Source organism: Kryptolebias marmoratus, linkage group LG23, assembly GCF_001649575.2.
Source record: "Kryptolebias marmoratus isolate JLee-2015 linkage group LG23, ASM164957v2, whole genome shotgun sequence".
Classification (NCBI taxonomy): Eukaryota; Metazoa; Chordata; class Actinopteri; order Cyprinodontiformes; family Rivulidae; genus Kryptolebias; species Kryptolebias marmoratus.
Window position 1 is genome coordinate 10,206,574 of NC_051452.1, and position 13,047 is coordinate 10,219,620.

The 13,047-nt window shown below is 38.7% G+C and overlaps 2 protein-coding genes across 3 annotated transcripts; both read right to left on the reverse strand.

Annotated features, from left to right (window-relative positions):
- Positions 1-4,916: 4,916 nt before the first annotated feature.
- On the reverse strand, positions 4,917-7,420 carry LOC108246786. 2 transcript variants are annotated; one of them, XM_025010162.2, is made up of 6 exons: positions 7,041-7,420; positions 6,801-6,916; positions 6,356-6,682; positions 5,973-6,117; positions 5,323-5,341; positions 4,917-5,211 (listed from the first exon to the last, which is right to left on the reverse strand). In XM_025010162.2, the coding sequence occupies exons 2-6, from the start codon at positions 6,862-6,864 to the stop codon at positions 5,068-5,070; spliced, it is 699 nt and encodes a 232-aa protein (XP_024865930.1). In that variant the 5' UTR covers positions 6,865-6,916; positions 7,041-7,420; the 3' UTR covers positions 4,917-5,067. The 2 variants fall into 2 exon arrangements, with proteins under 2 accessions (XP_024865930.1, XP_017289987.1); XM_017434498.3 differs by having other exon boundaries at positions 4,922-5,211; positions 5,305-5,341; positions 7,041-7,301.
- A 162-nt stretch (positions 7,421-7,582) lies between these two features.
- LOC112451307 lies at positions 7,583-11,648 on the reverse strand. The gene is made up of 5 exons (XM_025010163.2): positions 9,983-11,648; positions 9,178-9,504; positions 8,887-9,019; positions 8,557-8,614; positions 7,583-8,468 (listed from the first exon to the last, which is right to left on the reverse strand). The coding sequence occupies exons 1-5, from the start codon at positions 10,044-10,046 to the stop codon at positions 8,388-8,390; spliced, it is 663 nt and encodes a 220-aa protein (XP_024865931.1). The 5' UTR covers positions 10,047-11,648; the 3' UTR covers positions 7,583-8,387.
- Positions 11,649-13,047: the final 1,399 nt, after the last annotated feature.

Below are 13,047 nucleotides of genomic sequence, written 5' to 3' on the forward strand. Positions count from 1 at the left end.
AGTTAACACTAGGAGCAAGAGTTCAGGTTAGACGCTGAGGCGGAGAATCTAACCCAGTAGGTTTGATGCTCCAGCGAAGATGTGATCACAGCCTGCTGCTTAAATCCTGTGTGGTCTCGTCAGTGGTATGAGGAACACCTGTGGACAATGATTAGTGGCGCCACCCAGAAGGTGGAGCCAAACCCCAGATCCTCACACAGGCTCCTTCCCCACCAGAGAGGTAACATTCCACGTCCCGAGAGCCAGCTTCTGTAGCCGAGGATCAGACCGCCAAGGCCACTACCCATCCCACATTGCACTCGACCCCTTTGGCCCCTCCCATAGGTGTTGAGCCCATGGGAAGGGGGACCCACATATCCTCTTCGGGCTGTGCCCGGCCGGGGTCCATGGGTGAAAGCCCGGCCGGGGTCCATGGGTTGGCGCTCGCCAACGTGCCCCACCTCCAGGCCTGGCTCCAGAGTGGGGCCCCGGTCACCCGTGTCCGGGCGAGGGAACACTGTGTCCAATAATCGTCTTTGGGGTCTTTGGGCTGCACTTCGTCGGGCCCCTCACCTAGGACCTGTCTGCCTTGTGTGACCCTACTAGGGGCATTAAGCCCCTGACAGCATAGCTCCTAGGATCATTGGGACACTCAAACCCCTCCACCACGATAAGGTGGCAGCCCAGGGAGAGGTCCTATAAAAACAGCTATATGTTTTCATGAAATTGATTGGCAGGTCATCAAACATCACGTTCAGGCAAAGCAGCTAGATTAGTAGGTTAGTAAGACATGAGCTGAGAACATTGTGGTTTTCATATTTAGAAGCTTGAATGTGAGATTTAAAAAGAGGACAGTGTTCTTTCTGCAGCTTCTTTCACCTTATGACCCTCACCTTTTTATATAATGTCAAGTTCACAGAGTGCTGATAAAAATATAGATATAGAACCACTAACTCCTGCAAAGTACACGTATAAGTATAAAACTGAGAAAAGGCAAATAATGCGTTCACAAGAAGTCATTTTAGTCCTGTTAGAAATTAAATCTAGAAAAAACAAATTAATAACTCTGCAAATTTAATAGAAAGAAGAAGTTTTTAACGTTTAGGAACATTATTCTGTGCAGCCTGGTCCTGTCAGGATTTAAAATTGAAACAAATGAAAAATAAGAAGCCTTGCTGAGAAAACTGAACACGACATTAGATATAAGTGGACACAAACCTACGTATTAGATATGTAAACGGTAAACAGGAAATGGGGACTGCAAACGATATTTGCTGCTGCAAACTGAACCAATTCAGGACAGGTTACAGCGAAGAACAACAGATCAACAACAAGTTGTGTTCAACATTTTACAGAATGCTAATTTTGGCTACTTGCAGTATCTTGCTAAAGGAGATAAATAAACACATGATGCTTCAAACAGAACTGTATATTCTTAGACTCTGATGCTTCAAGTGTGAAATAAATTGCACTGAAGGGCGGAGGACCTAAACGATTATTTGATCTCTCTAAATGAACCTCAGGCAGCCATCTCTCAAAGAAGATGTGACGACTTCTTAACAGGAACCCCATTTATAAGACTGATTCTGGTGTCTTAACTTCTAAAAACTGAAATCTGAAAGAAGTTAAATACAGTAAACATAAAATACATAAATACAACACGATTTTAGTAGTTTTGATATATGCAAAAATGTAAACCTTGCTTGGAACTACTACACCTGTAGAAATGGTATTGCTGCTAGCCTCAAAATACAAATAATAAGAGAAAGCTATTGAAAAAATGTTTTCTATAGGAGTTTCTTTACGTTACCTTCATTTATCCAAAGCCTATCAGAAAATGGAAGAAGCAGAAAGAAAGGCCAGTTTCAGTACCTCATCTGTACAAGGGTGCAACCTTTGCTCTAAGTGATGAGTAAACTGCACTGCAGCTACATAAACCTCAAACTTTTTGCTCAAAGAAAAAAAAAAGAAAAAAAAAAAGTTGTGGTCTAGTCCACCTGCAGAACTGCCTCTTTCTAATCACAATTCTATTAAAACTGAAAACTGGCTGCAAATATATCAATAACTTCTATTACAGTTTAAATTTTTTGTTGGATGATACTTAAAAACTGTTATAATGTAGGACCTATAGGGACACATAAAAATAAAATAGCTTACATTAAGAGATTTTTTTTCTCGCTGCCTGACATAAAATCAGAATAAACCTTTCCTGTTTTAGATCCGTCAGGATTCTAACTAACTGCATGAATAAGGTGATATATATATATATATATATATATATTTGTACATTTTTAAAGTCACAAGTTTGCATACACAATGATTACTTTGCGTTTACACAATTTGGGAAAGCACAGAAGATGTTCTCATGGCTTTTGTTGGTTTTGATTGGTAGGTTGACAACATCTGATTTAATTGGAGGCACACCTGAGGATGCATTTTCAGGCATGACTCCAACTCACTGCTTCTTTTAGTGATGTTAAGGAAAAAATCTAAAGAAATCAGCAAAGATAACAAGAAGAAAACTGTCATTCTCCACAACTTATCCTCGGGTACAATTTCCTGATGACTTAACAATTAGACACAAGTATAAACACCATGGGAACGGCCTGCTATCATCAGGAAGAAGAGTTACCAAGATGAACATTTTTTGGTGCAAAATGTGGGTATGAACACCAAAACAAAAGCAAAAGACCTTGTAAAGATGCTGCTGCAGCTGGTCAGTGTCAGTATCCACAGAGAAACCAGTCCTGTACTGACATGGGCTGAAAGGCCACGCAGCGAGGAAGAAGCCATGACTCCCAAAGCAACATAAAAAAGACAGATTACAGTTCGCAGATCCACACAGGGGAAAACATTAATGTTTAGAGACATGTCCTGTGGTCTGATGACACTAAAAGTGAACTGGCCATAATGAGCATTGCTACATTTGGAGGAAAAAGGGGGAAGCATTCCAAGCCTGAGAACGCCATGTGAACTGTGAGGTACGGGGGTGGCAGCTTCATGTTGTGGGGCTGTTTTGACGCAGGAGGGACTGGTACGCCTCACAAAACAGATGGCGTCATGAGGAAAGAACATTATGTTGAAATATTAAAATAACACCTCAAGATATCGGCCAGGAAGTTAAAGCTTGGGAACAAATAGGTCTTCAAATAGACTATGACCCAAAGCAGAATGCCTAATTAGTTACAAAATAGTTCAACCCTCCAGTGGCCTTCGGGTCAATTTGACCCGAAGGTACAAGGGCTTCTCTTCCTCTTATCAGTTAAGAGGGATTCAGGAGGGTAAAGACAACAAAGTCGATATTTTGGAGTGGCCACCATGAAGCCCTGATCTCAGTCCCGTCAGAGCTGAAGGGCGGCCTACAAACCCGACTCAGTTACACCAGCTCTGTCAGGAGGGAGACAAAACTCCAGCAAACTATTGTGAGAATCTGATATCAGGAAACCCAACAGGTTAGACCCAAGTCACACAGTTTAAAGGCAAAGGTGCCAAACACTAAGAAGGGATATGCAAGTTTGTGGCTTTGAAGAAAGAAAGATTCTCACTCATCATTTAACCCATAGAATTAATTTTGGGAATCCTAACAGAGATTTAGTCTGATTGGATGTCTGACAGAGCAAAAATTGTTTTTTATGGTGTATGTAAACATCTGGTCTCAACTGTAAATAACATACAGCATTGTTAAGAGAAAGCAATGAAGAACTGAATAGTTTCTGATTCTGAAACCTCAAAAGTACTTTGCTGAATTAAAATAAACAATACATTGACAATTTTGTAAACCCATAAGAAGCATTAACCAAGGTAAAATTTGTTTAACCCGAGTTAACATGAATCAAACTCAGATCTAGTATAAAAAAATCTGGTTAAACTAAAATAAGAAAGCATTGAAGTGAATATAACATGCTAATAGTATCACAAACACAGAGAATATAAGGGTCCTGAAAGTATTGAACATGTTAGAATAAAATATTAATAATAATAATATTTTAGCAGAACCTTGACTTTTCTCTGTTGAGAAACTACTAGAATCATTTTAATAAATAAATATATATTGACTAGACTACAAGTACGAGTGTTTTCCACTAGATGTCACAAAAAACAAACAAAAAAAGTTTTAACTTTCCTCTGTGGCAATCTGAATTTAAAACAGTTACCAACAAAAACACAAAACAGGAAGCAATTTAAACAAAATAGGTGAAGAACTTTGTGCAGTGACCAAATTGGTTTAAAACCGGAAGTGAATAAAAAGCTAACTAAACTAAGAGAAACCAAGATAAAACCCAACCTAAACCATGATACAGCTTTATGTCCAGTGGAGACGTTACCCTGGAGCCCACAGAGTGGTTTTACTGGTGATATATGCAGCTTTAAGCTTGATTTGAGCACAGATAGACATTTATTTAATTTGAACCTCTCCACTACACCTCTACTTCTTTTCACTTGGCTTTAATGCCAAGTAATACAGGAAAGATTACATAAAAAACACAAGTCAACACATTTCACATTTAACACTGATCCTAATCAAATGCTGGGTGGTCTCTCTCTTAAACAAGTTGTGCTAGCAGCACCTAAGGTGTGAAGGAGTTGCATCTCCAGTTTGACACAAGCAGCAACGAAAGCCATGTGGTTGGTACCTGTGGTGACGAACAGGAAGCTCAAACAGGAAGCAAGAACATGTTGACAGTCTGTCGGTCAGCCTGACATCTCCGTAACTTGTGCCTAAGTGAGAGTGGGTGACGTTCAAGAGACCCAACACCTCTCAACACGACTCCCACTCTTATGGAATCAAATAACGCTTTCGAGACAAATGAGAAATCAGAAATATCAAAACAAGATCTTCTGACAGTGCTGTGGTTTTGCTGGAACGGAACAAATCTAACCGGCACAAATAAAACACATCATCTTTGTTTCATAAATGTATTTATTTTGACCATCTTTCTTTTTAAATTTTAAATATAACAAAAATATCTTAATTAAAAACAGGCAAAAAGTAAGTTGATGAAGCAAAACAACGACTTTGTGGACACCAGGTCCTGTTTTCAGTTTTCTTTAGTCATTAAAATCGCATGAAAGTATAAAAAATAAGCTCTACAAAGGTGCCCCCAAACTTGCGTTATCAGCTCCAGACATGTTTAAATTATTTGTAGATGTACTGGTGTGTATCATAGAAGTTAAATAAAGCCCGTTTTCCCTCTGCAAGAAGGTGCTGTACGGCTCGATGGTCTCTACTTCCTGGAAAAGAGCAAAAAGGTAAAAAAAAATTGTTACAACGGTAAAAAAAAAGTTCAACAAAAGTGCAGTCACTACAACATCTACAGTGAATACCGTGTTCTCTTCACTCACTAAGGTTACGTCCCGTCGTCTGCAAAAAAGACAAACAAGAGCAAGTCATTACAAACTTTGTGTTAGCTATGTAGATACATTATTATGTGTTTAAGTTTATATTCGCTGTCAAAAACTAAACATTAACTTGTTTAGCACCGTGACAGTTCAGCTGTACTGATGAATGAACAATAAAACCTGAGTGTCTCTCCTTTAGTTCGACGCCATTTGAGCAACTAAATGCCCCAGACTTGAGTTGTTTCGTGTTGTTTGTGTTTTTTGCCATGCGGTGGGTTCACACTTTATCCTCGTTACCTCTACCCATGCTGGGTCAATAATGAGAGCAAACTGTGCGTGCTTAGTTTGCAACAACATTTTGAATGTGTTGAATGTGTCAAAGGTAAATCCAGACGAGTTTCTCACTCTGTGGCGTCTCAGCAGAATGTTGCTTTAAAAAAGCAGCATTAATGCTACTTTCCTACCATGATGCAGCTGATAAGTTGGCTTTTTTACATCCTAAAGATTAAGTTGGGCACAAAGTAAACAGCAAATAAAACGTGAAGCTATAAAAATACAAAGACAAGGCACACACAAAAACAAGTCTTTTTGTCGTCTAAAAATCCACAACGACAGCTTGCGAGTGTAATTTTTAAATCAAATTAATCTCTTACCTGTGGCATATCTTTTTGCAGACAACTCCCAGGATGGCTCCAGTTGTAACGATGACAAACAGAACGGGAACGGCAATTATGGCAATTTCAGCTACAGCTAAAGCTGTTCTTGTTGCATTGATGGAGTCTTCATTTTCTAAAGAATCTGAACAGTTGCAGAGGAAATAATCAATTATATGAAATGAAAATAATAATAAAAAGACACTTTTTGTTACTCAGGGTTGTTGTATAATATTGTTACTGGTATGTTGCTGGTTTGAAGCACAGCAGCATAAAGTCCCCCAGAAATAAAACAGCTGAGATTCCCTAGTTTTTAATAACTAAATTATGACTTGTAAAATAAGAAACATGTAAATAATGTGATGAATAAAGCCGTCCCTTACCTTCCACGGTGATGTTGAGAAGTAAAGTATATGTTCCTCCTTTATATGAACAATGACAGCTGTAGTTTCCACTGTTTTCTGGTGATAAATTGTTCAGCTGGAGAAACACAGTCTGATTTATTGTCACAAGTGAAAACCTGGAATCACATTCATGATCGAAGCCTTGTTCCCTTCTGTACCGCAGCTGACACTCTTCCTTCCTGCTCCTCTCAGGCCTGACCTTACAAAATATAAGGATGGTTATGTTCAGCGTGGCGTCGGGGCAAACCAGAGTAATATCGGCTTCTTTACCGACGGTTTTCACAACCTGCTCCTGAATGCCTGCAGCTGGTAAAGAGAAATGTCAGTCAGGGAACAGCAGTACTTGTAAAAATGTTTTTTATGCCCATTTTACAACAACATCTTGCATGGGTAAAGACATAAAAAGCTGTGTTTTTTACAATACCTTTGTTAAAAGAACAAAATACGAGTCGCAGAAGGAAAACAAGCCACAGTCTGCATCTACCCATACTCGTTCAAGCATCAGCTGTAAGCAACGATGCTACAGTTGGGGGTTGTGAACTGTAACAGGAGATAAGAAGCCCACGCCGTTTCTCCATTTATAAAATGCTGCAGTTACGATCAACAGAGCAGTGCAGTAGTTACAGATTATTATTATTATTAACAAGCAGTTTTTACACAATACCTTTGACGTAAGCAGGACGAGCCAGAGTTTCTACACAGCTCCTGAAGCAGCGACCCTCTTGCTCCTGGTACAGAGTGAGGCTGAGGATGGAAACGGCCCCCCTCTGCACTCGACTTCAGTCACCAAAACCTCAAGTTGTGTTCTCGCAAACATATGAACTGGATTTAGACCCACAAAGGAAGTGCATGACATTTTACACATCTGCTCTTGGGTTAAAGCTGCAATAGTAATCAAATGCATCAAAGTGCACAAAAAAAAACGCATTCTTGCGGAGAAAAAGGAAGTCTCAGAAACCTGTATGTGATTATAATGAACGTAATGACTCATGTGGCACATGTGATTGTTGCTAAACAGTCGTACTGCTGACCTGATTTTGCTTCATTTGGGTTTTTTTTTAAAGAATGACCAAACTGCTGTGCTGTTATTTTTCCACACAAGTGTTTACTGTTCAGTGGAAAACTTTTCACAGCCTCTCTTATTGACACTGTTCCCACCATGAGTGCATAAAAATGTTCTTTAGCACTTTAAACTTTATTCTACATAAATTATTATAAGGAAATTAGTTCAAAACTGAGACATTGGCCGTTTAGTTTGTCGGTTGTGTAAAAAAAATAAACCACACATCGAGAAGTTTTAGTTTATTTAGATCATCATAATTATTATATACTGTAAGTCAAATATTACACCTATAGGTGGAGGAAAATAAATGTAAAGCAATTACAATAGATTTTAAAATGACAACGTTTAAAATTATTTCCACACATATGACAAACATTGTCAGGTGTGGTGGAGAGTGAGGCAAACCCAATGTGCAGACTTATTCTGAGCTTTAAGAAAAACTAATTTAATTAAAAATAACTAAAACATAAGCCAATGCGGCAGCAACAATGAAACTAAATACAAAACATAAATCCAAATGGTAGCAAAGGGCAAGAGGCAAGACATGAGGGGAAACCAGACAGTGCCTGAAGCGACAACGGACCAGTGAGTAAATGGAGGAGATGACCGGGTTTTAACGACAGAAGGTGATTAGGAGGCACAGGTGAGTGATTACAAAACTCGGGGCAGGTGAAGATGGGTGTAGCAGGGAAACAAATGATTGACTGAGGACAAGAGAACGTGACAAAGAACACAGAGGGCACAGGGTGCAAAAACACAACTAACAAAACTAAACACAGGAGCAATCAAAAACAGAACAAAAGAAAGTCAAAGAACCAAAATCCTGACAAATTCGACTTTTTGACAGCAGGTCATATGTTACTTTAATACACAAGGCAAACAGAGGTTGTGTGGTTGAAAACGTTTCTAAATTACTGGAAACTCAAACATTTTTGACATCATTCAGTTTTACAGCAGGTGCATTTTGGCAGCTGAATAAAGCTTCTTGTCTTTCTGTATGAAGACATTCAGCACTGTGTCCACAGCTCCCTGTTAAAGAGAAAAGACTAATAATTAAACTTTTCTTAACAGTAAAATGGAAAAGTAGATTAATTATACAGCGGATACAGTATTTTACCTCATATATTACTGTGCTGTACACTTCATGTTGCGTCATGGGATCCTTTTGTTTGTTTCTTTCAAAACAACAAATAAAAACTATTTATTACAAGTTCCCCACTGTGATGGTTTATCAGTCCATTTAGTTTTCAACTAAAATATTGAGTACCGAATACTTATATAATGTATTTTTATTTTAAAAGTGAATATAAGGAATATACACAAATTTGAGACAAACCAGAGCTTATACATACAAAAGCTAGTCATAAATAGAACTTTATTAGTACAGAGTTTACATTTTTACCTAAAAGGATTTGATTTCATATTTAAATTAGGTTTTATCTCTTACCCATGGTATGTATTTTGGATGACAGCTCCCAGGAAGACGATGACAAACAGAACGAGAACAGCAATTATGGCAATTTCAGCTGCAGCTAAAGCTGTTCTTGTTGCATTGATAGAGTCTTCATTTTCTAAAAAATCTGAACAGTTGCAGAGGAAATAATCAACTGGATGAAATGAAAATAATAATAAAAAGACACTTTCTGTTACTCAGAGTTGTCGTAGTTTTTAATAACTAAATTATGACTTGTAAAATAAGAAACATGTAAATAATGTAATGAATAAAGCCGTCCCTTACCTTCCACGGTGATGTTGAGAAGTAAAGTATATGTTCCTCCTTTATATGAACAATGACAGCTGTAGTTTCCACTGTTTTCTGGTGATAAATTGCTCAGCTGGAGAAACACAGTCTGATTTATTGTCACAAGTGAAAACCTGGAATCACATTCATGATCGAAGCCTTGTTCCCTTCTGTACCGCAGCTGACACTCTTCCTTCCTGCTCCTCTCAGGCCTGACCTTACAAAATATAAGGATGGTTATGATCAGCGTGGCGTCGGGGCAAACCGGAGTAATATCGGCTTCTTTACCGACGGTTTTCACAACCTGCTCCTGAAAGCCTGCAGCTGGTAAAGAGAAATGTCAGTCAGGGAACAGCAGTACTTGTAAAAATGTCATCTAAAATTTCTTGCAGAAATGTTTTTTCTCATTTTACAATCAAAAATTGCTCCTCTCAGGCTTGATCCTACATACTATAAGGATGATCTTGTTTAGTGTAATACTGTTGCAAACTGGAGTAAAATCTGCATCCTTACTGATTGCTTTCGTAACTTGGTCCTAAGCTCCTGAAGTAACTAACAAACACGTGTCAACAAGTACATATTAAATAATATTTTCGGGTACTTATTAAACAATTATTGTGGTTTAACCCTCCCGCGGCCTTCGAGTCAAATGCACCCGAAGTTACGAGCGCTTCTCTTCCTCTCTTCAGTTACGAGGGCTTCAGGAGGGTGAATAATCGAAACACGAAAATTTTACAACAAAAATAGTAGAATTTAACAAAAAAACATAAATTAAACAAAAAAACAAGTAATTATACATTACCTTTGTTTTTAGAACACAACATTAATAGGAGAAACAAAATAAACCCCAGTCTACATCGACTCATAATGGTTTTTACATCCGCTGTAAACGTTTCTGCTGCTGGTCGTAAATATGGTGTGAGGGTGGAAACAAACGTTGTTTTGCACTTTACCTCAGTTAAGAAACCGCAGAAATCTTGCTCTGACAAACATACAATGGTCTGAGAAAATATTAAAAGGAAGTGAACACTGTTCTGTTTTAACGCCAAAGATGAAAGATTAATCAAATGAGTACTTTAAAAAATGAAAATGACAGTTTTCCCTCTTTGGAATTACCGAGCCAAAGATATGGATGAACTAAGCTGATCTGAAGAAACCTGCCAGCAAAACTAATCTGAAGCTGGTCTGAATTCAGCAGGAGGCTAAGTTTCTATCTGATGTTTAAAACTGATTAAATGTTGCCACAAATGTCATTAATTTATTATTGAAAACAAGGCCAAACACTGAGAAGGAAAAAAAGCGTCTGCAACTATCAGTTATGTAGCAAAGCATCATTAACCACAACAAAGGCAGTATACTTTTTCTTCTTCATCTACTTTCAGAAAGTGAATGTTTCCAGTTTGTTGTCATATTTATTTAGGAATATAAAGCCTATAGGACCTGCTTCGCTTATATCATCTTCATTCCTCATGTTGTATGGCAAGCTTCCTGCGTGATTCCTGGTAAAAGCGGGAAATTTTCCCAGGTCACATCCACCAGGTATGTTGCTGCTATGTCCAGCTTCTGATGGAGGCCCGAATAGACAATAAATCTTGATTTTCTAGAGGAAGCATAAGTAGTAAGAAGATTTCCGACACAGTCTTGAGTTCCCAGCTGCCTGCTCTCCTGTGTGGAGCACTTCCTCTGGTCATGTGGGTAATTTGACTTTTGGTCACCATTCGACGATCACTCGCCTTTTTGGTGCAAGTCACCCCGCTGCCTTGGTAAGACTCTAGTCTGGCCCGTGCTACCCACTGTGCGCACGTCTATGTGGGCCTGACAACCTCCATTTTAAAGGGAAGTCCCAGCACCCTGCTCTGAAGGGTCAACAGAGGTTTGACGATGAGGTGAGGTTTGGTGTGGCGGTGACTCACAGTCCAAGCTCAAACTTTAGAACTCAGTACGGTGCAGTGATCTCAGCATACATGTCCAACTACATGCACTAATGCTACACCCAATGCTGTACCTAATATACTGCAAATTACCAACCACCATAATGGAAACAACAGACTTGATGACATCACTGCACATGCTCTATAGAAGACACCCTGGGTTTCCTAGTCTAGTGACCTGTTTTCTCTTGTGTCATCAAGGACTTGTTCATAGTCTGACCCCTCCTCCGAGACAACTGGAGGCCCAACAAAAGGATGACACTCTGGACAACACGGACACCCAGTGTTATGAGAGAACTAAAATCCCATAACAAGGAGAAGAGGTTGTTTATTTTATTCCAAATATACATTGCCAAAATGCTAAATAACACAATAAGAAATAATAATGCATGTATTTAAGAATCAACACAGTATGAAGTTTAACTTCAGTTGTTTTATTCAAATCTTCTTCTTCTTCTTTAGGCTGTTCCCTTTTCAGTGGTCTCCACAGAGAGTCATCCTCCTCCATCTAACTCTCTGTGTCCTCTGTCTTCACTCCAACTACCTCCATGTCCTCTCTAACTGCATCCATATGTCTCCTCTCCGTCTTTTTCCTGGCAGCTGCATCTCTAACATCCTTCTACCAATATACCCACTGTCCCTCCTCTGCACATGTCCAAACCATCTCAGTCTGGCCTCTCTAAATTTATCTCCCAGTCCTTCAACTTGTGCTGTACCTCTGATGACCTCATTCCTAATCCTGTCCATCCTTGTCCCTCCCAAGGAGAACCTCAACATCCTCAGCTCTGCCACTTCCTGTTTTGTCTCCTGTCTTTTTGTCTCCAAACCATCTGCAATCATCTGCAAACATCATAGTCCACAGGGATTCCCGCCTTACCTCAGAGTCAAATATACTCAAATATAACATATAAATTAATGACATATTTAAATGAGCAGGTTTAATTCATTTATATTATAGAGCAGAATGTGGTGACGACCAATCTAATATTTCATTTCATATGTGAGGTTGAAGATAACAGCATTATACAATCAAAATAACGTTCCAGTTATTGTGACAACCTACTGATCCCAAAAGTCTGTATTTGTTATGTTAAACTTTCTTTTCCTTCTTTTAAGAAATCAACAACAAAAACGGTGATGTTGAGCACTAAAGTAAGCGTACCTCCCTTATACGAACACTCACAGATGTAGCTTCCACTCTTCTCTGGTGTTAAATTGTTCAGCTGGAGAAATAAGGTCCGGTTTATCGTCACAAGTGAAAACCTGGAGTCGCATCCGTGATCAAAGCCTTTTTTCTTTCGATACAGCAAATAACACTTTTCCTCTCTGCTCCTGTCAGTCCTGATACTACATATTGCAAGAACGATCAATTTTAATGAGATGTTGCTGCATACTGGAGTGAAATCTGCTTCTTTACTGACGGTTTTCACAACCCGCCCCTGAGTCCCTGCGGTTATAAAAACAAGTGTCAATGAGTGTTTCTTTTTAATAGTTTCTTAACACTGAATTATATTTTTCTATGTATTTAACAACACAAAAATAATACAGTTCATGAAAACAAAATCAGCAACGTCCTACATGCATTAAAAATAAAAGATTATTGTACAATACCTTTGCTGGAAGAGTGAAATGTTAATGGCAAAAGAAAAGCAAACAGTCTGCTTAAATCCATACTGATCTATACATCTACAAGAAACAACAATGACGCTGGTGTTGGTTATATATACTGTGAAGGTAGGAACATACACCGACCCTCTGCACTCAGCTACAAAACCACAGATTCTTAACTCCATGAACTGAAACGAGGCCATCTTCAAAAGAGAAAAGATAACAATGTTGTTTCTGCCTTCAAGGTTTAAAACACAATAAAAAGCTTTTTTTTAAAAAAAAAAAAAAGGAGGAAAACTAACAGGTGTGAGTAAATGATGTGAAGAGA